The 23,384-nt window shown below is 51.0% G+C and overlaps 3 protein-coding genes across 15 annotated transcripts in view; 2 read left to right on the top strand and 1 right to left on the bottom strand.

Annotated features, from left to right (window-relative positions):
- MYL6B (myosin light chain 6B) lies at positions 1–4,620 on the top strand. 3 transcript variants are annotated; one of them, XM_053556004.1, is made up of 9 exons: positions 35–112; positions 405–478; positions 1,444–1,660; positions 2,670–2,697; positions 2,922–3,065; positions 3,550–3,723; positions 4,139–4,216; positions 4,356–4,427; positions 4,537–4,620. In XM_053556004.1, the coding sequence occupies exons 3-8, from the start codon at positions 1,490–1,492 to the stop codon at positions 4,382–4,384; spliced, it is 624 nt and encodes a 207-aa protein (XP_053411979.1). In that variant the 5' UTR covers positions 35–112; positions 405–478; positions 1,444–1,489; the 3' UTR covers positions 4,385–4,427; positions 4,537–4,620. The 3 variants fall into 3 exon arrangements, with proteins under 3 accessions (XP_053411980.1, XP_053411979.1, XP_053411981.1); XM_053556005.1 differs by lacking the exon at positions 405–478 and having other exon boundaries at positions 1–112; XM_053556006.1 differs by lacking the exon at positions 35–112 and having other exon boundaries at positions 181–478.
- Positions 4,621–4,697: 77 nt separating this feature from the next.
- MYL6 (myosin light chain 6) lies at positions 4,698–8,072 on the top strand. Of its 5 annotated transcripts, XM_053556003.1 has the most exons (7): positions 4,897–4,968; positions 5,234–5,261; positions 6,114–6,257; positions 6,476–6,649; positions 6,737–6,814; positions 7,120–7,164; positions 7,888–8,072. In XM_053556003.1, exons 1-6 carry the CDS (start codon positions 4,966–4,968, stop codon positions 7,146–7,148), a joined length of 456 nt encoding a protein of 151 aa, XP_053411978.1. In that variant the 5' UTR covers positions 4,897–4,965; the 3' UTR covers positions 7,149–7,164; positions 7,888–8,072. The 5 variants fall into 5 exon arrangements, with proteins under 5 accessions (XP_053411976.1, XP_053411978.1, XP_053411977.1 ...); XM_053556001.1 differs by lacking the exon at positions 7,120–7,164 and having other exon boundaries at positions 4,698–5,003; XM_053556002.1 differs by lacking the exon at positions 7,120–7,164.
- A 507-nt stretch (positions 8,073–8,579) lies between these two features.
- SMARCC2 (SWI/SNF related, matrix associated, actin dependent regulator of chromatin subfamily c member 2) overlaps positions 8,580–23,384 on the bottom strand; it is a 35,277-nt gene continuing 20,472 nt past the window's right edge. The window contains exons 16-30 of one of the 7 annotated variants that reach the window (XM_053555955.1): positions 20,768–20,881; positions 19,746–19,899; positions 18,972–19,064; positions 18,617–18,733; positions 18,463–18,525; positions 17,843–18,101; positions 17,449–17,610; positions 16,020–16,090; positions 15,647–15,782; positions 15,398–15,564; positions 13,324–13,458; positions 11,392–11,773; positions 10,992–11,075; positions 10,647–10,712; positions 8,580–10,092 (exon numbers count right to left, since the gene is read on the bottom strand). In XM_053555955.1, coding sequence (XP_053411930.1) covers positions 10,016–10,092; positions 10,647–10,712; positions 10,992–11,075; positions 11,392–11,773; positions 13,324–13,458; positions 15,398–15,564; positions 15,647–15,782; positions 16,020–16,090; positions 17,449–17,610; positions 17,843–18,101; positions 18,463–18,525; positions 18,617–18,733; positions 18,972–19,064; positions 19,746–19,899; positions 20,768–20,881 — 2,080 coding nt within the window. In that variant the 3' untranslated portion in view covers positions 8,580–10,015. Of the gene's footprint in view, positions 10,093–10,646; positions 11,076–11,391; positions 11,774–13,323; positions 13,459–15,397; positions 15,565–15,646; positions 15,783–16,019; positions 16,091–17,448; positions 17,611–17,842; positions 18,102–18,462; positions 18,526–18,616; positions 18,737–18,971; positions 19,065–19,745; positions 19,900–20,767; positions 20,882–23,384 lie in introns of all 7 variants that reach the window. The other 6 variants (XM_053555953.1, XM_053555949.1, XM_053555954.1 and 3 more) reach the window with 6 other exon arrangements.

Here is a 23,384-nt window from a genome sequence, read left to right as displayed (position 1 = left end):
CGGGCGTCCTGGGACTATGACTCCCAGTGTGCTCCGCGGCCGCCGGCTTTAACCCTTCAGGGCAGGGCGCCGCGCTGCGCCCCGCCCCCTTCCCCTACGCGGACCCTGCAGGGTGAGTGTTTGGCGGCTGGGGAGGACAGCTTTTCTCTGAGACTTGGGGAGTGTGTGTGTGTGGGGGGGGGGGAGGCGTGTTTTATTGTGCGAGAGAGACAGGTGTTCCCCGCGGGAGAAATGATTCCTGATTTTCCCAAAATGGGACGATTTGCAGTAATGAGATTCAAACGCCTTATTTTTTTTTTTCCGCTGAGAGACTCTGTATCCATGCTCTGACCCCCAGGGCCTTAGTGGAATCGCTGCTATCCTCCGCAGAATGCTACCTAAACACTCCCTTTCTTTTCCTCCAGAACGAAAGTAGCCAGCAACCCCTCCCCATTCCCAAACGCCCTCAATTGGACCCTTCTTCAGCGCCCCTTGCAAGGTTTGTGACCAGGCTGTGAGGGTTTTTAATTGCCCCCTGGTTGGAGGGTGAGTACTCCTAGAGGGCATAGGAGCTTCTACATCATTTTGAATAGGGAATTTAGGCCCTTTGGCTCCCAGAACTTGCTCTTACCTCCGGGCGAGGTGGCATCTGGCAGGGTGAGCAAGTTCTGGGAGACAAAGGGCCTAAATTCTCTAATTTAGGGTCCCTGTAGATTTAGGAAATGCCTTACTTTTTGTTTTACTTGAGTGACCTAGGGCTTGTGGAAAATAGTTCCTTTCTTGGGAGCATGGCTAGTGGGTCTTAAACCCATCTTTCCCCTACTTTGCCCCTAAAACAACCCTGAGCAGAGGAGACAACTGGGGATGTCGCACTCCCCTTTCTATTACTGTTCGTTCTTTATACTGTGCACAGTTTCAGTTTTGAGTGGGTGGGTGCCTAGGGAAACAAGCATTGGAGATTAGTAGACTGGGGGATTAATCTCTCCTGCTCCTCACCCATCCACAGTCAGAGGAGACTGGAGGGGATGGATGGATGAGCTTGATTTTTTTCCCTTTCACAGCTCCCAGACCCCACTTTAACTTATCCTGGTTCACACAGCCTCCTAACCACCTCCTCCTTTCTGGCCCTTCTCGAATCTAAAGCTGCTGGATCCTTTCCTTTGCCTCACCCCTATCTCAGCGTCACTGGCAAGCATCCTGTCCTAACCCGGGAGGTTAACTCCTCCATTCTAGGCAGTCTTTGGCTTCCTACTCCTGCCCCCAGAGGAAACATTGTTTGGGCCAGCCTTTAGGGAGGGATGGACAGAGAGAAGACCTTGGGGCAGGAGTACTGAGCCATAGTAGCCCAGGGGAGTGAGGGCAGACAGGCATATCTCTCCTCTACCTCATCATCACCACTGCCAACTGGCTCACTGCCCCTGCCCCCGCCCCTTGACATCCCAGACTCCCTGCCTATTTAAACAGAGATGGGTGCCCCCATCGGCACATTGTCCTTTGGCCACCGGACATCATGCCTCCCAAGAAGGATGTTCCAGTGAAGAAACCAGCAGGGCCCCTCATCTCCAAACCTGCTGCCAAGCCAGCAGCAGGGGCCCCTCCAGTCAAGACTAAGGCTGAGCCAGCTGTTCCCCAAGCCCCTCAGAAAACCCAGGAGCCCCCTATCGATCTCTCCAAAGTTGTGGTGAGTTTCCACAAAGTGAAGGTAGAATTTGGAAGTGGGGGGGCTCATGAGTGGGATTCAGGCTATGGGATTAGGGAGTATCTAGAAAGTAGAGAATCCAAATTGCCCAGCAAGGTGGCTCATGCCTGTAATCCTAGCACTCTGGGAAGCTGAGGCGGGAGGGTCCCTTGAGCTCAGGAGGTCCAGACCAGCTTGAGCAAACGGGAGATCCTGTCTCTACTAACAATAGAAAAAAATTAGCCAGGCATTGTGGAGGGCACCTGTAGTGCCAGCTACTCAGGAACCTGAGGCAAGAGGATCATTTATGAACCCAGGAGTCTATGAGGTTGCTGTGAGGTAAACTGATGCCCCAGCACTCTACCCAGGGCAACAGAGTGAGACTCTGACTCAAAAAAAAAAAAAAATTATATATTTGTATAGAAAGAGAGAGAGTGAAGGTAGAGAATCAATGAGCACTAGCATGAGATTGGGGTCCCCTTAGTCTCCTATTTGGAAGCATCCAGGCTTGTGATGCTGCTGTCTCCCCCCCGCAGAGGCAGGGACTCTGAGATGGGGAACACCTGGGTTCTGAGGACAGTTTCAAGGTGAAGGGAAGAGAGCTGCTGCCTGTCCCTGGCTGGTGGTTCAACTCAAAGGCCACAGCTCTGAACCCCAGAAGGGGAGGCTGAAAAGGACAGACTTGTTAGACAATCACAGCTGGGGGCCAGGGGTAAATTTAGCCTTTGTTCAGCCCCCAGTTATGTGAGGGATGCAGAGCTCAGGGCAGTGGAGGGAGGGGAACAGGTGGTGTGGGATTAACCCAGTTCCCAGGAAACCCTCCCCCCTATAATTCCTCCTCTTGGGATTCTCCCAAGGCCAAGAGCTGGGAATGGGACTGAAGTGGCTGGGCTCCCAGCCTGGTCCCTCTGGGCCCCTCCCCAGAAGTGGCTGCCAGTTGGTTTGGGAGGAGTGCTAGAGAGGGATTGAATGAGCCCTGTCATCTTTCCCCACCTGCTCTTTTCTTCCACAGATCGAGTTTAACAAGGATCAGCTGGAGGGTGAGGAGAAGCTGGTCCCCTGAGCTCACTGTCCAATCCAAGGCCCTGGTCAGATCCACATTTTGTTCCCCTAACCCTGTTCCTGACCTTGAAACCTCCACACTATTCCTCTTTTCCTCTCGTCTGCCCAATTCTAGCACATAATTTGTGAACCTCCCTTCTGTCTGGGGGTGAAGGGATGGGTGTTGGCCTCAGGTCAACACCGATCCCTTCTTATACCTCAGAGTTCAAAGAAGCATTTGAGCTGTTTGATCGAGTAGGAGATGGTAAGATCCTGTACAGCCAGTGTGGGGATGTGATGAGGGCCCTGGGCCAGAACCCCACCAACGCCGAGGTGCTCAAGGTCCTAGGGAACCCCAAAAGTGACGGTGAGAGAACCCTTAGAACAATGCAGGTTTTCAATTTTTGATGATGAAATTTTGGTAAGGTGACAAAGGATGCTATGATGAAGCTCAGGGTTTAACTGTTTCTAGGCTTGGCACCCGTAGCGCAGTGGTTAGGGCGCCAGCCACAGTGGGGTTGGTGGGTTTGAACCCAGCCCAGGCCTGCTAAACAATGACAACTAAAACAAAAAAAAGCCTGGGTTGTGGCAGGCGCCTGTAGTCCCAGCTACTTGGGAGGCTGAGGCAAGAGAACTGCTTAAGCCCAAGAATTTGAAGTTGTTACGAGCTGTGACACCATGGCACTCTACTGAGGGCAACATAGTGAGACGGTCTCAAAAAAAAAAAAAAAATATGTCTCTCACAGAGGCAGAAAAACATTCTGAATGCTGAATAGGACAAAAGCTGTTGTACGGGTTGGGAACTGGGTCCTAAGTGATAACCACCTCTCCCTCACCCCTCTAACTTCCAGAGCTGAAGTCCCGGCGTGTGGACTTTGAGACTTTCCTGCCCATGCTCCAGGCAGTGGCCAAGAACCGGGACCAAGGCACATATCAAGACTACTTGGAGGGGCTTCGTGTGTTTGACAAGGAGGGGAATGGCAAGGTCATGGGAGCAGAGCTCAGACATGTCCTCACCACCCTGGGTGAGCCATGGACCAGAACTCCTTTGGGGTGGAGAGGAGAGTGTACACAGGGAGGTGGGCCAGGGAGGGGATTACTGTCCTGTAGGTCATGAGCAGGAGACTGAGAAGGACTTGCTTTTCCAAAGGCTAAAGTGCCTCCTGAAGGACAAGAGCTGGGATGAGGTGGGCTACCTGAGTTTTTGTTTTGGAAGAGATGCTTTTAATCCTCTGGGCTTCAGTTTCCTTGTCCATCAGAGTGTTCTCCAGTACCAAGGCAAAAAAAAAAAAAAAAATAAAGCCAGAGGCATCCATTACCTGGGAGAATTCCTTTGAGGGCTGTAGCTCTGGGAAGTCCCCAGGGTACCACATTGATGCCATGACCCTTGGGTGCATGAAGGAGGGATGGCAGAGGTCAAACGCTGTGTCTGGGTTTCAGGGGAGAGGATGACTGAGGAGGAGGTGGAGACTGTTCTGGCAGGACATGAGGACAGCAATGGTTGCATCAACTATGAGGGTGAGGGGCCAGAGGGACAGAAGAAGGGCCAGGGTTGGAGAGGGCAGGGGAGGAGCACCCTGGGTTACCCGAAGTTGGAGGGGGCCATCCTACCTTCCTCCGCCACCTCTGAAGTCCCTCTGGCCTTCTCTCCCTGCAGCCTTCCTGAAACACATCCTAAGCGTCTGAGCTCTGCGGGTGGGTGGCCCTCCCACCCCTCCTGTCTCGAGAGGCAAGTCCCCATCCCTTCCCTCAGACCGCAGAGAAAACCAGGGCAGTGCATTTTCCTGTGGGGTTGCTGAGCGAGCGCCAGGGCTTGGCAACTTTTTTTTTTCCCACAGACCCAGCGGGTCCCTGCAAGCAGAAGCACGTTCCAGTCACTAGGAGGCCACCTATTGTTTCAAAATAAAGATGCGGTTCCTCCCTTGGTCTCCGACTGTTTTCTTCAGAGGTGGGGGAGGGAGGGGAGGACTCTGTGCTCCCAAAGGTGACATCCTTTGATGTTGCTCTAATTGGGGGAGCGGATTCACTGCGCTCCACCTCCATCCCGCCACCCCAGCGAGGTTTCCGCGCCCAAGTGGGGCTTAAGGAGCCCCAGGGGCCCCGCCCACCACCTTACTACTGCAGCAATCGTCGCGGAAGCCCAATCCGGGGCTCCTATTGGCTGGATCAGCCGAGGGTGACGTCATTGGGCTGTACTAAGTCTAGGGTTGGGCCTGGAGTCGGAGCCATTACTGCAGGAAAAGGTCCTGCGGAGCAGACCAGTCAAGATGGTGGGGCTCGGGCTTGGGAGATGAGTGGGTTTGGGGTGAGAGGCGGGACGCCATGGGTAGGGGCAAGAGGAAGGCAGGGGTAGGGGGCAAACTGAACCTGAAGGTCTGGAAGGTTGGAGATGGAGCTGAAAAGTGTGGGGCCTTGTCCTGCTGGGAAGCGAGCTCCAGCTTGGAAGCAGGAGTTTATGGTTCTGTTTGTGGGACGGGGGTAGAAGCTTGGGGAATTAGAGTTCAGTTGCTGACCACTCCCCTCTTCTCTGAGCAGTGTGACTTCACTGAGGACCAGACTGCAGGTAGGTAGTCTCTAACCCCCGAGAGGTTACACGTAGGGAGAGAGACACCCCCTCTACGAGCTACTCTCTCACCCTAACCTGTCATCTCTTCAGCGCCCGCACAAGAGTACCCCCTGGATTCCCTTTTCCCTCCTTCTGGATCCTCCATTTTCTTTTCTCACTCTTCTTCGCCTCCCACTCTAGATCTGAGCCCCAGGCACTTGGTGAGTTTTAGGTGGTGTATGTCAAACAGCTTGGTCACCTAATGCCTGCTGTGTGCGGGGCTTGGGGAGGGTGTATAACGCTGCCTGTGCACCTCTGTCCCTTAATTAGCTATTCCTGCCTCTTCTCATTTCCTGTGATAACTCTTCCCTTCCCCCAGCTTGAAATTGTGAAGATTGTAAAGAGCAATGACTTGCTAGATTTTGAAAACGAGGACAGGAGAGTTTGCTAGGGATAGGACTTTGTAGGTCTATCCTCTGGAAGGTGTTGGTGGGAAGTGGCAGGCTGGAATGACCCCAGTCCCAATGCTGCTCCTACTTCCTTATAAGGACAGAACTCAGACTGGGCGGTGGCGAATTCCTGCCCAGAGTGGTTTAGCAGTACAGAGGTTGGGGCAGGCCTGCTACAGGCAGAGGGTATGTGTAAAAGGATGTTACTGCAGCCCCGAGTGGGGGCGGGGAAAGAAAGCTTTATCTTTATGTGGGACACCTGAGTTGGAAGAGTAATGGATTCCTCTTAGCAGACTCAGGTGTACAAGTGGGTACAGATATCTGGTTTCCTCGGCATGATCACACTTCAGTGGGTAGTAGAGCTCTGAAGTAGAGTTTGGATTACCCCCTTTCTCCAACTGATGTTCACCTGAATCTTCAGAATTCAAGGAAGCCTTCCAGCTGTTTGACCGAACAGGCGATGGCAAGATCCTGTACAGCCAGTGTGGGGATGTGATGAGGGCCCTGGGCCAGAACCCTACCAACGCCGAGGTGCTCAAGGTCCTGGGGAACCCCAAGAGTGATGGTGAGGTGCCTCAAGTGTGTGGTAGTGGGCCCACAGTTCTTCAGTTTGGAGCGTCCCTTTATTTTCATAGACCCCAAGCAAGTCATGTCTTGGTTAGCAATCCCATGGATTTCCCTGCTTTGTGTGGGAGCTATCTGTTAAGTTGAGATCCCCATAATGCTGTCCTGAGAACCTGTGTGACTTCTCAGGCCTAATACTTGCACCTCCTTTTATGGCAGAGATGAATGTGAAGGTGTTAGACTTTGAGCACTTTCTGCCCATGCTGCAGACTGTGGCCAAGAACAAGGACCAAGGCACTTATGAGGATTATGTTGAAGGTCTTCGGGTGTTTGACAAGGAAGGGAATGGCACAGTCATGGGTGCAGAAATCCGGCATGTCCTTGTCACACTGGGTAAGGCTCTGTGAACCTTGTCCTTAAACTGAGGTGCCACCCTAATATATCCCACTTGTCACCCAATTCCAAAAATGCCTTCTGCAGGTGAGAAGATGACAGAGGAAGAAGTTGAGATGCTGGTGGCAGGACATGAGGACAGTAATGGTTGTATCAACTATGAAGGTGAGGAGTGAATTGGGGTTTTCCCAGTGGTGGCAGCCATATGTGCAGGTCAAGTGTAGCATTTGGGTTTTTTCCTATTCCCAGACTGGGGCTCCAAAAGGAGCTAGGCAGCAAGGGGCAGGGCCCAGCCCAGCCTAGGAGTGGACAGTCAGGTGGTGACCGGAGAGGGAGGAGTGATATGTGAAGGGTGGGTAGGGAAGGAATTGAAAATAAAGTAAATGGATTGTCTTGTTTCCCCACCACTGGACCCCTTCGCCCCATGTTTGTGTCTTGTCTTCACCATTAATGTCTCTTCCTTCCTGCAGCGTTTGTGAGGCATATCCTGTCGGGGTGACGGGCCCGTGGGGCGGGTACGGCTCCTTCAGCCTCTCCTCTAGTTCATCTCCCCAATGTTTCTTTTTCCCCAACCTGTGCTCTCTCCCTTGCCCTGACTCTACTACCATCTGACCTCCTTCTGGCATGTTTCTGCATGGAGCTGACTAGGGAGGGGAGGGAAAAGGAGGGATTCCTCAAAGAGGAAGACAGCTGGGGGGACGGTACCGCCTTCCTTCTCTCCCAGAAGGGGCTCTGAAGTTGGCTTATCAGGGCCTGGGTGCTGGTGTCCGGAACTCTCACCAGCTAACATACCAGCCTTGCTTTAGGGTGATCCTTTGGCCCTGGAGCATGGGTAGCTGGCATGGAGGGGATGGGCTGCCTGTCCCATTCTGCTGCTATAGCTAAACAGCCCTCTCCCTTTCCCTCTGCTGGGCAGCTTGGAGGTACCCTAACCCAAAACTTAGCCCTCCTCCCGCCAGTGGCTGGCAGTAGCTGTAGGTATAGTTGAGAACTTTTCTGCCTCTGCTGTGTTCCTGCTGCTCAGGGTGGGATGAGGGATTAACAGCTGGTGGGAGGGGAGCTAGGGGCAGGGAGAACTGGTCAGACTCAAGGTGGCTCCTCTGCAAACTGACCCAAGGTTGGTTGCGTGGGCATGTCTTCTCCTATGCTACCTTTGCAGTCTTATAGTCTCCTGGTCCCTGGTGTACCCCCTCCTCAGCCCTGCTCCCTGGCTTACCCCCCACCTTCCCTTTCCACAGAGCTCGTCCGTATGGTGCTGAATGGCTGAGGACCCTCCCAGTATTCCCAGAGCCCGTGCCTTTTCCTGTATGAGACTGTATCTAGCCTGAAGGTGTCCTAGGCTCTCTGGTCACAGCACCTTTCCCATCTTGTCTCTTTGGGATGATGTTTGCCATCAGCATTCACCAAATAAACTTGTTCTCTGTGCCCCTAATTTGGTTCTGCTTTCCTTCCTGACCCAGGGTAAAGGGGAAGTTGGTGAGATGGTGAGGATTTCTGGCCTGAGGCAGAAACCAAGGTCAGCGGACCAGGGATTGAGGAAAGCCAGGAAAGGTCTGTAGTAGCTTTCTCCTTTAGTCCATGCTATAAAAGCTATCCCTTGGGGGATTAGGAAAGCCAAAAATTCCTGTAGGACCAAGGCTGGCTACCCTTGTTCCATCCCATATCAGACTAAGTCTTCTCTTAATCCTCTAGCTCCTTAAACTCAGCCCCTACCATCCCAACCACTTAATAAGGTCTTTTGTGGGGAGGCCTCAGGAATGTTTTTTGGCACTAACGCCAGGCTGTATTAGTGCTGCCTGAGTCTGTCTGCCTCTTTGGCAGGGATAGGAGCCAATAATAACAGAAGTAGGTGAGGGCCCTGCTTCTTCCCTAATAGGGGAAGGATTAAAACCACTATTAAAGAAAGGATAAAGAGAATATTCACACAATGTGGAGATTTTGTGTAAGTCTGAACCAGCTTTTTTTAGGGCAGATGAGAGAGCAGAACAGCCCGAACAGCTGTGCTACCTTTAGCCTTTTGCAGTGAGGTGCAGTCTATCCTTGGCTTGCAAAGTGCCTCTCCAGTCCAGGTAGATGCCCCATCCCATCCCAGCCCCCTGTCCTGACAGCCACAGGTGAGAAAACACAGAAGGCATCCACGAGATGGAACTGAAAGCAAATTAATTTATAAAAAAAAAAAAAAGAAAGAAAAGAGAAAATTTACAGAAAACTCTGAACAGAAGAAACCCAAGACGCAGAGGAAGAGAAACACGGGAACAAGAGAACAAAGGCCTGGTGGGAGGGACGGGAAGAAGAGGCATAGAGCCTGGAATCACATCTGCCTTCTTATCAAGGGTGAGGAGGAAGGAGCTGGAATGGGGAGGTGTTAAGTCCAAGGAGTAGAACCAAGCTGAGCTGCAGGTTGGGTACCCGTGACTGTCTTCGGGGAGCCCCTAGTTATCGGCTGAAATTCTAAACATCTTGGTGGGAGAGGGAAGAGGCTAGGGGGTGACGCTCTGAGTTATAAGGAGGTGCTTAAGTGCTTTGTGAAAATGTCAGGTTGTTAAAACTTCCCATCCTTTTACAGCTCTTTCTGTACCTTCTAGGAGTCCACTGATACTGCCCAGGGAAGGGAGAAGAATAGCCCCTACTACCTACCACAGGAATCTCCAAAGATAGGTTTTCCCCACCAAATACACATACACTGACATCAACTAAGCAAGTGACTTTTAAGAACAAAACTGACAGAGGGAAAGGGATCACTGGCTGAGCTGGCGTGGCCTAGAAGAGCAATGAGGAGGAAGCAGTGGGAGAGCTTATAGGAATAACTGGGGGTAAGGCTAGTGGGGGATTGACTGCATCACTAACAAGCAGCTTGGGGAGACAATCCCCAGAATTCTCCCCAGAACCTTAATTCCCCTTTCCTAAAACTCACACAGCTCATCTTGGCAAAATGTAAAAGTTGGTTATTTTTTAGGTTAAAGGGAGCTCCAATGAGGCTTCTAAAAATTTCTCTACTTCCTTTAAGGACTTAATTTTTTTTATCCATAGAATATGTAGTAGTTTTGATGGGGGTGCACCCTTAGAAGTGGTTAATTCAAATCTTGTATAAACATCTTTGCCCAGCCCTTCCTTTGAGGACAGCATTCCCATCCTGTCCTCCCCCAGACATTAGAAACATCTTTTAAACAGAAGTCCTTGAATAATCCAATATAAAAATGCATGCCTCTGTTAGGCATGGTGGGGGCTTTGGAGGGGCAGGAGGAGCTTTCCTTACGTAGTGATGAACTCTCCAGGCTGGGGAAGGGTCCCAGTGGTGGGGGGAGGGCTGTTCCTGGAACCGTGATCTCCATAGGGGGTGAGGGGGAGACATGTCTGGCTGGCTCCTCACTGTGGAGGAGGCACAGGGGTGACCGTGCCTGGGCTTGGGGCTGTGGGGTCTGGAGGCAGGGGTGTGCCTGGGTCTGTGGAGAAAACGAAGATGAGTCAGTTGAGGTGGGCAGGAGAGAGGGATGCTGACCAAGGCCACCAAGACACACAGAACCGGACATGGCAGGCAGTGGGTGGGTAGATGAATGAGGTACCCACAACATACAACTTCCTTCTCCCAATACCTTCTTGCACCTCACACTGGAAAAAACTGATAGACCCCAAAGCATCCTCCTGCCTCCAATGGAACTCTCTAAATGGGGCACTTGAACATGTTGGGAACAAGCAAAGGGATGCCAGTCATCATGCAAACAAGTGTCTGTTTCTCAAGTTTACAACTGAGATGCTCTGTGCACAGGACTCCTCCGTGACCCACCAGTGAAAGGCCCCAACATCATCCCAAAGGTGGCAGCTGCTAAGGTGGGAAATGGTGGAGGACAGCCAAAGAGGCCCTTCCTCCTGTGTTCTAATTATACCAGTGTTCAAGAAGGATGTGGAAACTCTAGTATCTGACCCCTTCTTCCCCAGGTCCCCTCCCTCCAGGTGGACCCCACTCCCTCACCCTTCTCCCCTCCTAGCCCCTTCTCACCTGGCAGTGGGCTGGCACTGGGCAGGAGGTTACCCTGAACAGCTGCCACAATGGCAGGGCTCTGGGCTGCGGCGGATCCGAGCCCCGGCCCGAGAGGCAAGGAAGATGGCATGGTGGTGGTCGCCGGCAGGTTAGGATGTAGAGGGTTCGCCATGGACACAGGCAGGTTAGGTGGGGGGAGAGTGCCCGAGGCGAACGGGAGATGGTGGTGATGCCCATGCAGGTTAGGAGGAGGGGGTAGGTTAATACTGATGGAGTCGGCTAGACTACCAAATGGGATGATGGATGGAGCAGGAGGAGGAGGAGGAGGTGGCATGCCAAAAGGCAAACCCAAAGGAGCATTACCCGCCACGCCTGGGTGCCCGCTGCCTGGCACTGCCCCTGGCATCATTGAGGGAGGAGTTGGTTGGTTGGGGAACGGTGAGGGGCCTAAGAAGAAAGAGGGGAGATGGAGGTTAGAGGTAAAATCTCACCAACTCACTTCCACAGCAAGGATAATCCAGCCACTTCTTGGCACTATCTTCTCTTTTCCTGATGGAGTAAACTAAATCCTGGAACAAAATTCTAAAGGTCTGGGTTTGGGGGGTAAGGATCCCTGCTGCCTTAGAGATATAACAGAGATAGGCCCCCTCTACTGAAACTGAGGCTAGTCCTCATCTCCAGGCCCATCATGTAATCTTTTTGAGAACTGGGGCTTTCACCTGGGTCCCTCTAGCCAGCAAGAGTTCTGGAACTTATCACTTACCATGGGGTCCAGGGGGGGGTACCCCTGGTGGGACTGTCCCCGGCTGGGGGGCTCCAACTGGTTGTTGCTGCTGTGGCCCTGCAGTTGACCCTGCCTGCCCAATCTGTTCAGAAGGGCCCAAGCTTCCAGGAGGGGCCCCACTGCCAGCAGGAGCAGGGACCACAGAGGCTGGAGCCATAGCCAAGCCATGGACTGCAGGTGGCCCAGCAGCTCCTGTGGAGGGGATAGGCTGGGAGCCGGGGGGCAGGGTTGGTGGTGGCTGCTGCTGCTGCTGGTGCATCTGTTGGAAGTGCTGCTGCCGGGCCCTCATCTCCGCATACTTCAGCTGCTCCATGTGGAAGGCCTGTCTGTCAGCCAGGAGCTGCTGCCTCTGATACTCCAGCTGCCAGTGCCAATTGAGTATTGTTATCTGATTTTCAGAAGATCCCAAAGATAAATGCCTTGCCCCCTGCTTTGTCTTCCGAAAGATCCAGCCTCTCATTCAGCTAGTTCCCAAAATCTAAATCTTGTGCTTGTGATTCCTTTGTCCTCCCCACCCTCCTTGTGAACTCCCATGATCTTCATGTCTCCTGGCTGCCCCCATGGTTTCTCATTGCAATGAAGTTACTGTGGTGGTAGGTAGCCCCAGCTCATCTTAGCTCCAAAACTTTGAACTTGCCATTACTTTGTTTTGGAAAATGCTTCCAGTGTTTATCAATCTAAGTTCTTTCTCTCCTTTAAAACTGGCTAACAACTCACATTTCTTAGGAAGCTATCCCAGATCAATTCACTAGCCTCTGAGCTTTGGCTTTACACCATGATCTCTCAGCACCCAGACACTTGATTTGAAATCTCTTTTTTTTTTTTTTTTTGTAGAGACAGAGTTTCACTTTATCGCCCTCAGTAGGGTGCCGTGGTGTCACACAGCTCACAGCAACCTCCAACTCCTGGGCTTAGGCGATTCTCTTGCCTCAGCCTCCCGAGTAGCTGGGACTACAGGCGCCCACCACAACGCCCGGCTATTTTTTGTTGCAGTTTGGCCGGGGCTGGGCTTGAACCTGCCACCCTTGGTATATGGGGCCGGCGCCCTGCTCACTGAGCCACAGGCGCCGCCCTGATTTGAAATCTCTTAATTTGAATTTGTTGGATACTTTAAGCATTGTGTTTCTCATCTCCATATTATACGTTTGATGTCTCCAATTAAACTGTAAGTTCTCTACGGCAGCCTTCTTCTATTTCTTTTCATTTCATTTTATTTATTTATTATTAGTATTTTTTTGAGATAGAGTCTTACTCTTTTGGCTGAGTAGAGTGCCATGCCATCATCACAGCTCAAAGCAACCTCAAACTCTTGGGCTTAAGAGATCCTCTTGCCTCAGTCTCCTGAATAGCTGGGACTACAGGGGGTCACAGTGCTGGGCTATTTTTTTATTTTTATTTTTTAGTAGAGATGGGGTCTCACTCTTGCTGAGGCTGGTCTTGAACTCCTAAACTCAAGCAATCCTACTGCCTCGGCCTCCCCAAGAGCTGGGATTACAGGCATGAGCCACCATGCCCGGCTATCTATTTTTTTATGTCCTCTCAAACACAAAATAGTGTAATCCTTGTCTGTCTCATGCCCTTTGCAAGTTCCGAGGCCCTTAACTTCTGATCACCCCTTAAACCCATTCAATCACTAAACAAATATTTATTGAGAGTACTGTGAGCCAAGCACTGCTCTATAGGACCTCACCATCTAAGCGTCACTTCTCAGGTGGCCGGTCCTTAACCACCTGGGGCAGCTCCCCCTGCCCTGGCCTAACCTGCTCTGGAACTTTGCCAGTCCCTGGCTTTCTGCACTGTTGTTTCTCTCTCTCACACACACACAGACTCCTCCAATTTGAAGTGGAAGCACAGCTTGGTCTCAGGCAGGGCTCTGGATTCCTGCTGCTTCCCAAGGGGGAGGCTACTCACTGCTTCTCGCTCCCGGTCCATGATCGTCTCCAGTTCCTCAAAGTGCCGGAGTTTGATCTCCAACTTTTTCATCTGGGTCTCCACCAGCAAGGCCACCAAAGATTTGATCTTCCTCTCTTCAACAGCAGCCAAGTGCTAGGGAAGGGGAAGTGGGACAGAACGTCAGTAGGAGGACCCAGATGAAGACATCCAAAGAGAGACACGGCAGATGCTCATAGGTTTAAGAATGAACCAGCTGTGGTCACAACCTGGAGTACAGGCTTCACAATTTTTTTTTTTTTTTTTTTTTTTTGAGACAGAGTCTCACTTTGTTGCCCTCAGTAGAGTGCTATAGCATCATAGCTCACAGCAATCTCAAACTCCTTGGCTCAAGTGATCCTCCTATCTCAGCCTCCTCAGTAGCTGAGACTAAAGACAAGCACCACTACATCCGGTTAATTTGCTTTTGTTTTGAGACAGAGTCTCACTTTGTTGCCCTTGGTAGAGTGCCATGGCCTCATAGCTCAGAAAAACCTCAAACTCTTGGGCTCAAGTGATCCTCTTGCCTCAGCCTCCTAAGTATCTGAGACTATAGGCACCCACCACAACACCCGGCTATTTTTAGAGACAAGGTCTCGCTCGGGCTCAGGCTGGTCTTGAACTTGTGAGCTCAGGCAATTCACCCACCTCGGCCTCCCAGAGTGCTGAGATTACAGGTGTGAACCACCGCACCTGGTCCAGGCTTGACTTTTTTTTTTTTTTTGGTAGAGACAGAGTCTCACTTTACCGCCCTTGCCCTCGGTAGAGTGCCATAACGTCACACGGCTCACAGCAACCTCCAAGCTTTTAGGCTTATGTGATTCTCTTGCCTCAGCCTCCGGAGCAGCTGGGACTACAGGCGCCCGCCACAACGCCTGGCTATTTTTTTTTTTTTGTAGAGACAGAGTCTCACTTTATGGCCCTTGGTAGAGTGCCGTGGCCTCACACAGCTCACAGCAACCTCCAACTCATGGGCTTAAGCGATTCTCTTGCCTCAGCCTCCCGAGCAGCTGGGACTACAGGCGCCCGCCACAACGCCCAGCTATTTTTTGGTTGCAGTTTGGCCGGGGCTGGGTTTGAACCCGCCACCCTCGGCATATGGGGCCGGCGCCTTACCGACTGAGCCACAGGCGCCGCCCGCCTGGCTATTTTTTGGTTGCAGTTTGCCCGAGGCTGGGTTTGAACCCGCTACCCTCAGTAAATGGGGCCGGTGCCCTACTCACTGAGCCACAGGCGCCACCCCAGGCTTGATATTTTTAAAAGTACATGAAGACAGGCGGCACCTGTGACTCAGTCGGTAAGGGGCCATCCCCATATACCGAAGGTGACGGATTCAAACCTGGCCCCGGCCGAACTGCAACAAAAAAAATAGCCGGGCGTTGTGGTGGGCGCCTGTAGTCCCAGCTACTTGGGAGGCTGAGGCAAGAGAATTGCTTAAGCCCAGGAGTTGGAGGTTGCTGTGAGCTATGTGATGCCATGGCACTCTACCTAGGGCCATAAAGTGAAACTCTGTCTCTAAAAAAAAAAAAAGAAAAAAAAGTACATGAAGAGGCTTGGTGCCTGTGGCTCAAGCGGCTAGGGCGCCAGCCACATACATCTGAGCTGGCGGGTTCGAATCCAGCCCAGGCCCGCCAAACAACAATGACGGCTGCAACCGAAAAATAGCCTGGCATTGTGGCGGGCTCCTGTAGTCCCAGCTACTTGGGAGGCAGAGGCAGGAGAATCGCTTGAGCCTAGGAGTTGGAGGTTGCTGTGAGCTGTGATGCCATAGCACTCTACCCAGGGCGACAGCTTGACAGCTTGAGGCTCTGTCTCAAAAAAAAAAAAAAAAGTACATGAAGTGAGAGTAGCAAAAGAAAAGATAGAGTCAAATAATAACAGGGCTAGAAACAGGCCAGATGATAAAAAGTTTTAAAACTTAGCGATGACTAACTCTTCTCAGGATGAAAAGGAAACAGGCCAGCATTATTTCTTGAGTAAATAAGGATTTCCTGTAAGTGAAACAAGATTACAGAAAGGGCATCTTCCTCTCTGGGTTTCTGGGATCTGGCCTCACCTTGGCCTTCACTGCGGCGGCAGCCAGGGCAGCAGCAGCAGCAGTGGAGAGGTTGCCCTCGCCAATGTCCCGCTCCACCTTTGTCTTCCTTTCCCCCTCTGACTCCACCACTTCCTTCAGCACTTCCTCCTGCCCTTCCTTTGGCTCCTTTTCCTTCTCGGGATCCACTGGGCCAGGACAAAGGTTGAGTTAGTCCTGTAGCGTCACCTTTCTTTCTTGTACCCCTATCTATCATTCTGGGAGGCTCACCTATTGGGTCCCCATCACTCTTCTCTGACTCCTTCTCGCTGTCGCCTTCCTTCCCTTTCTCTTCGTCCTTCTTGGGAGCCTCACTGGCTTTCTCCTTTGTTTCCTCCTCTATAGTTCCCCCTCCTTCCCGGGGTTCCTGAAGTCCCAGCAAAAGAAAAAGGGAGAACATCAGGGGCTAGGGTAACTAGGTTCCACACGAAGGGCTCACACTGTGACTGTATTTACTCCTTTTACTTTGGAGGTAACCTAGTCCTGGGGACAGCCCCATCCAAGACCAGCTCTTGCCCATCTAAGCTGAGCCAGGCCAAGGCTCCCATCTCTGCAGGGCTGCGAGTGACCCCTCTACCTCCCAGTCTGGGGGGTCCCTCTGTACCTTGGGTTCCTTCTTCTCATCTGTGGCTGGGCCCTCTCCTCGTGTCTCATCATTTCCACTCTCCTCTGAGCCTGTGGGAAAAGAAAGGGACAGGGAATGTCTAATACACAGTCTGTCTCTATAACACTTTTCTTTCATTTTTTGTAGACCAAATTTCACTCTGTTGCCCAGGCTAGAGTGAAATGGTGTCACCATAGCTCACTGCAGCCTTGAACTCTTAGGCTCAAGTGATCCCTCCTGCCTCAGCTTCCCCAGTAGCTGGGACTATAAGCGCATGCCACTATGACTGGCTTCTCTACACTTTTCTGGGGAGGGGGAACAGAGTCTCACTATGTCACCCTTGGTAGAGTGCCACAGCGTTATAGCTCACAGCAACCTCAAACTCTTGGGCTTAAGCAATTCTCTTGCCTCAGCCTCCCAAGTAGCTGGGAATACAGGCACCTGCCATAACACCTTGCTATTTTTTTCTTTTTCTTTTTTTTTGTAGAGACAGAGTCTCACTTTATGGCCTTCGGTAGAGTGCCGTGGCCTTACACAGCTCACAGCAATCTCCAACTCCTGGGCTTAAGCGATTCTCTTGCCTCAGCCTCCCGAGTAGCTGGGACTACAGGCACCCGCCACAACGCCCAGCTACTTTTCTTTGGTTGCAGTTTGGCCGGGGTTGGGTTTGAACCCGCCACCCTTGGTATATGGTGCCGGCGCCTTACCGACTGAGCCACAGGCGCCGCCCCAGCTATTTTTTTCTTTTAGAGACAGAGTCTCACTTTATTGCCGTTGGTAGAGTGCTGTGGCGTCACAGCTCACAGCTCACAGCAACCTCCAACTCCTGGGCTTAGGCGATTCTCTTGCCTCAGCCTACTGAGTAGCTGGGACTACAGGTACCCGCGACAACGCCCGGCTATTTTTTGTTGCAGTTTGGCCGGGGCTGGGTTTTAACCCGCCTCCCTTGGTACATAACGCTGGTGCTGCACTGAGCCATAGGCGACACCCACGCCCGGCTATGTTTTTTGTTGCAGTTGTATTGTTGCTTTAGCTGGCCAGGGCCGGGTTCGAACCCACCAGCCTCAGTGTATGTGCCGGTGCCCTACCCACTGTGCTATAGGCGCTTTGTTGTTGTTGTTTTGTTTTTTTTGGCAGGGGCTAGGTTTGAACCAGCCACCTCCGGCATATGGGACCGGCGCCCTACTCCTTGAGCCACAGGCGCCGCCCTCTCTATACTTTTTTAACAGTCCCTCTACCAACCAAAATTTCTGTGAGAAAACCAGTAAGCAGCAATGGCCCCTGAGACAAAGACCTGGGGAAAATTAAAAACACTAGTTTTTCCATTCGTGTGTGCTCTGATGCCAATGAGCAGCAGGATGGCATAAGGAGGACAGGTGTCTCTGGCTTTTGGTGAAAGAGGGAAATCTGGGAACTTGCCAGATCTTACCAATCCGCTCAGGCTCATCAGAAGTGGTTCCCGCAATGCCACTGCTTTCCAAACCAAAGGCTGGGTCTGCCTTGCCTGTCACTTTGGCTGCTTCTTCTACTTTCCGAACATGGGCCTCCACCAAGGCTGTGGGTACCTCTTCCTTCATTTTGGAGAACTCCTCTGCAAGACCCAGAGAGGATGAGGTTGGGAGTTGCCCAGAGGGGCAGTTCTGGCTATCCTTGTGAAAGCTTCCTCACAAGCCCATCTCTTCAGTGAAGACTAGTATGGAGTCTGAGCTGAGGCCAGCACAGACATGGCCAGTAGGATAGCCAAACTTGAAGGGGTTTCACGGACTAATTGAGGAATTAGTCCTTCAAACACAAACTAAGAAGGCCAAGACCCCTCCCATTACCTAGGGCTGACTTTGCAGCAGCAGAGGCGACTCGGGGATCGACGACAGAGGCCAGGAAGGCAACAGTGCTCATAACAGGGTTGCCTGATTGACTAAAGGGGATGGGCTGGTAGGCCAGGGGGCCCAGGGAGGCCTCTGAGTCCTCCAGGTACGGATCTTCAATTGGAAGTCGAAGAAAATGCAAGATGCACTCGTCCTGCGTGCGGCTTCCCACATGTTCGGACACTTTGTTCCAGTCATCTTTGTACATTTCAAGTGCCTGGTGGTAGTGGTGGAGACACAACTCCGCTTACTTAGCCACCTTCCTCAAAGGTCAACTCCCCCCATCCTACTAAGGGCAGCTGGCTTCAAAGAGCTCTGTGTTCTGGTTTTTGTGTACTCTGCTGGGTCCAATGGGGATCTTGAAGGAGCACTAAGAAAGGATATGAAGTTAATGAAATCTCCCAAGTCCCTGGCCTGGAGCTGTGTCCTGGGGCAGGTGTGACAGGCATCAGGAAGGGGAGAGACTAGGGCAGGATCATGCTCTGTTCACTGCAGACTCCACCGTCTCCCACTCTCAAATGAGCTAGCAATGTTAAGTATTTGTTTTCATAGAACTCTCTTTTCCTTGCCCCAATTACCTCAAGGAGCAACAGGGTCTCCTGTTCTGTCCACTCTCGAGTGGCACTGGCTGCGGCTTTGCTCTGCAGGGGAAACATATGCCAGTCAGGTGAGAGGAGCCAGTGAGCCCTGAGGAACGAAGGTCTCTGCCCCTGAAGTCAGCCCACACCTTACCTTGGAGGGGACATTCTTTTTCGTGTACATGTCTGTGCGCAGCCCAAAGTTCTGCATGTCTGCTGGTTTCTCCTTGCCTTTATCAGGAAAGTTGAGCATTTGCTGGGAAGCAGAGGTCTGCTATTTGTGGAGGGAAAGAAAGAGTTGAGTACATTGACCACTGGGAACCTGGAGCAGAGAGAGAGAGAAAACAGACAGAAGGAGCTTCCTTCCCAAAGCCAGGGGCAGGGGCCCCTGGGTGGGATTTCCTTTCGTACTGCTGTAGATCCTCTGCTCTCATGTCTCTTCTTCCCGGGCAGGGGCCCCCCAATAAAGGGGCAAATAAGAAGCCCAGCGGGGTCTGCACCCCACCTACCAGCTCTGGCTTGCCCTTAGCCGTCTCTGGCACCAGGTCATCCAGCTCTTTGCCCTTTCGCCCAGCCTTGGTATCAGCATCAACCTGGCGGCCCTGGGGGACAGAGCTTGGCGTCATGGAGGCTGGGCAGAAAATGACCAGGCCAAAGCCCTGGAGGCCTCACGAACAAATGGTGGGTGGCCCACAAGCTCTGGGGGCACTCATGCCACTGTTGCATGTTCCCTTCATGACTAATTATACATGAAGTTAGCATGATACCCATTTGTATTCACATATACCTTTATGGGTTCTCTTAGGAGCTGGACAATTAGGTTCTAATCCTAGATTTGGTACTCTCTGAACTTGGGCAAGCCACATAACCTTTCTCTTACTAACTTTTGTAATGGATGAAGTGAAAATGGAAAAAAATGGAGGTGACAATAATTATGAAGCAAAAATGAAAAAAATGGAAAAAATGGAAAGATGATAAAGTTTACAAATTTCATACAAGTTAATTTTAAGCCATTTTTCTCTGTTTGCTCCATCCTCTACGTTAACCTATCTGTTCTTTGAGGGCAAGGAGCATCCCTTCTCCCTCAGCAAGTCCCCACAGACTTAGGTGCAGAGGCTGAGAGTTAAACACATGGGGCTGATTCCTGTGGCCCTTTGCATCTCATGGAAAAGGAAGAAGTCCCAAAACACTCCTGATACATTACCCTAAAAAATCAGAAAAAGAAAAGTCCAAAGGAGCCCAGTCATTCCAACCCAACCCACCCCCACAGCACCTCACCCTACCTGCGGGGTCTTGGGCTGCAGAGGCACCAGCCCTGATGGTGTGTCAGCCAAGACATGGAAGTGAGAGGTGGGTGGAGGCCCCATTGGGGTTGGTCTACTCTCAGCATCCACCTGGTAGTTAATAAGACCCCACTGTTCTAGGAAGGCATGGACCCTGTGAGGATAGAGACAGAGAGGTCACACAAGACAGCAGAAAGGCATCCCTTCTCCCCCTCCCTGGCCCTCTTCTCTGCTCACTGCATATTTTGGGAACTCCTATCTACTCCCACTGTTCACCTACCACCTAAACATCCCTAGTCTATAGCTCCAGCCTGGCCCTCTCTCTGTATCTGCAATTAGCTTCCTCATTTATTTGTTACTTTGGATTAATATAAGGGCACCTACATTTGGGTTACAGTGTTTGCACTTGTTAGGTAATATGTGAGTCCTTCACCCAGGAGGTGTGCCATTTATCCCTACATTGTACCCATTAGGTAGGACCTTACCAAGCCCCCCTTACTTTTTTTCTGAGACAGAGTCTCCCTCTATTGCCCCAGACTAGAGTGCCCTGGCATCAGCCTAGCTCACAGCAACCTAAAACTCCTGGATTCAAGCAATCCTCTTGCCTCAGCCTCCCGAGTAGCTGGGACTATAGGACCCTACCACAATGCCTGGCTCATTTTCCTATTTTTGGTAGAGATAGGAGTCTCGCTCTTCCTCAGACTGGTCTTGAACTTCTGAGCTCCAGCAATCTATCCACCTCAGCCTCCCAGAGTGTTAGAATTAGGGTGTGAGCCTCCCAGCCCGGTCTGCAAGTGACTTCCAAACTATAGGCATGTTCCTTCTTTACTCTTCATTCTATACTTTGGAGAGCACACTGCCATTCCCTCAAGCCACTCATTAGCCAACCCTATACTTTCCCTTTCACTGGAGGTGATTTTTCCTGCCTTTTCTTGTTTCTTGCTGGCATCTCTACTTCTGCCAAGACACAGCCATAGGTGGTTACCCTCATATATCTACTACCCCTCAGCTTTGAGACCCACCTCATAATGGCACAGACATCCCCCGCCAGATTCCGGCGGCAGGCAGTAGAGGTAAGATACTCCTGTGGGTTGAGCCGGTATGTGTCAATCATGAAATTTCGATAGGCCAGGTAGCTTAGGGGAGAGACAGAGAAGAACAAGAGGAAGAAAAATAAATGTATGTTAAGGTCTGATAGGTACAAAAAATGAAAAGAACGAAGGACTCCTATGTGACAAAGATGGAAAAGAGCAGATAATTTGACACAGTAAACACTGAGTGCTTGCTATGTACTAGACACAAGGGGTTCAAACACGTCTTTTCCTTGATGATGTTTTTTTTTGGAGACAGAGTCTCACTATGTTACCCTTGGTAGAATGCCGTGGCATCACAGCTCACAGCAACCTCAAACTCTTGGGCTTAAGAGATTCTCTTGCCTCAGCCTCCAACGTAGGTGGAATTACAGGTGCCTGCCACAATGCCCAGCTATTTTTTTGTTGTAGTTAACATTGTTTAGCAGGCACTGGCCATGTTCAAACCCACCAACCACTGAGCTACAGGCACCGAGCCTTATTTATTTTTGAGAGAGGATCTTGCTCTGTTACCCAGGCTAGAGTGCACTGGGGTATGATCATGGTTCACTGCAACTTCCAAGTTTGAACCTCTACGCTCAGCTTCCTGAGCAGCTAGCACTATAGGTGTGGCTTATTTTAATTTTTTGTAAAGACAAGGTCTCACTATATTGTTGGGGGCTGGTCTCAAATTCTTAGCCTTAGGTGATCCTCCCACCTTGGCCTCCCCATATGGTAAGATTATAGGAGTGAGCCAACACTCCCAGCCTACTTCAATTTTTTTAACCTCAATTTCCTCATCTATAACATAGAATGGTGAGGATTAGAGAGATCTGAGAAGTAATATTACAGTTCTTGGCACATCACAGGAGCTCAAAAGGTGGTTACTATTATGTGGTATAGGGTAAAGTTTTAGAACATAAGCCAAATTAAAGGATTCAGATTCTGGTTTTTCTACTTACTAGCTGTGTGACTTTATGCAATTGACTTAACCCCTCTATACCCCAGTTTCCTAGTTTGTAAACTGATGATAACAGTAACTACATCTAAGGATGAGGTAAAGATTAAATTCGTGAATGTATATTGGACCTTATGCTAGTGTCTGGAAGATAGCAAGCTCTCAAGAGAGTCAAGCACTTATCAACATTTATTATTTTATACCAAGAGTGCAATTCCTACTCTAGCCCTGTCTGTACATCGTGTTGAATCCATTTTACCTGATCGCTATTACTATTTCCTTTTTTACCATTTTCACACATACTGCTTTCTCCAGGAAGAAGAGGAAAGAATGATATCAAGGGTGGCGCCAATGGCCCAGTGAGTAGGGCGCCAGTCCCATATACCGAGGGTGGCATGTTTGAACCTGGCCCCGGCCAAAACTGCAACAAAAAAATAGCTGGGCCTTGTGGTGGGCACCTATAGTCCCAGCTACTGGGGAGGCTGAGGCAAGAGAATTGCCTAGGCCCAGGAGTTGGAGGTTGCTGTGAGCTGTGACACCACCGCACTCTACCATGGGCAACAAAGTGAGACTCTGTCTCTTAAAAAAAAAAAAAAAAAAGAAAGAAAGAACCATATCAAGCTGTGGGGAAAGAAATGTGGAAGGAAGAAAAGACCCTAGAGAGAGGAAGCTGAGGAACAGCTGACAAGAAAACTCACTGAGTTCTCAGTCTCACATACCTTATCTTGGATTTATCCTGAAGTATCCCTAACCATGGAAGATTGCCAAGTCTCATCCAAAGACAAGTATGTTTGGCCTGATGGACGGCGCCTGTGGCTCAGTGAGTAGGGCGCCAGCCCCATATGCCGAGGGTGGCGGGTTCAAACCCAGCCCCGGCCAAACTGCAACAAAAAAATAGCCGGGCGTTGTGGCGGGCGCCTGTAGTCCCAGCTGCTCGGGAGGCTGAGGCAAGAGAATCGTGTAAGCCCAAGAGTTAAGAGGTTGCTGTGAGCCGTGTGACGCCACGGCACTCTACCCGAGGGCGGTACAGTGAGACTCTGTCTCCACAAAAAAAAAAGAACATAAAGACTTCTTTTTTTTTTTTTTTTGAGACAGAGTCTACTATGTCACCCTTGGTAGACTGCCATGGCGTCACAGCTCACAGCAACCTCAAACTCTTGGGCTGAAGCTATTCACTTGTCTCAGCCTCCCAAGTAGCTAGGACTACAGGCGCCCACCAGAACACCTGGCTATTTTTTTTTGTTACAGTTATCATTGCTGTTTAGCTGACTTGGGCTGGGTTTGAACTTGTCAGCCCTGGTGTATGTGGCTAGCACCCTAGCTGCTGAGCTACAGGCGCCAAGCTGTCATGAAAACTACTGAGACCCAAGCCTGTACTACTTTTTTTTTTTTTGGTCTCACTCTGTTGCCCTGCCCTGGGTAAAGTGCCATGGTTGTCATAGCTCACAGCAACCTCAAGCTCCTGGGTTCAAGCGATCCTCTTGCCTCAGTTTCCTGAGTAGCTGAGACTATAGGCACCCACTAGAACACCTAGCTAGTTTTTCTATTTTTAGTAGAGATAGGGTCTTGCTCTTGCTTAGACTGGTCTCAATCTCCTGAGCTCAAGCAGTC

Source organism: Nycticebus coucang, chromosome 12 (assembly GCF_027406575.1).
Source record: "Nycticebus coucang isolate mNycCou1 chromosome 12, mNycCou1.pri, whole genome shotgun sequence".
NCBI classification, from domain to species: domain Eukaryota; kingdom Metazoa; phylum Chordata; class Mammalia; order Primates; family Lorisidae; genus Nycticebus; species Nycticebus coucang.
The sequence above is the reverse complement of the archived record's forward strand: the minus strand, read 5'-3'. Positions and strand labels throughout refer to the sequence as shown.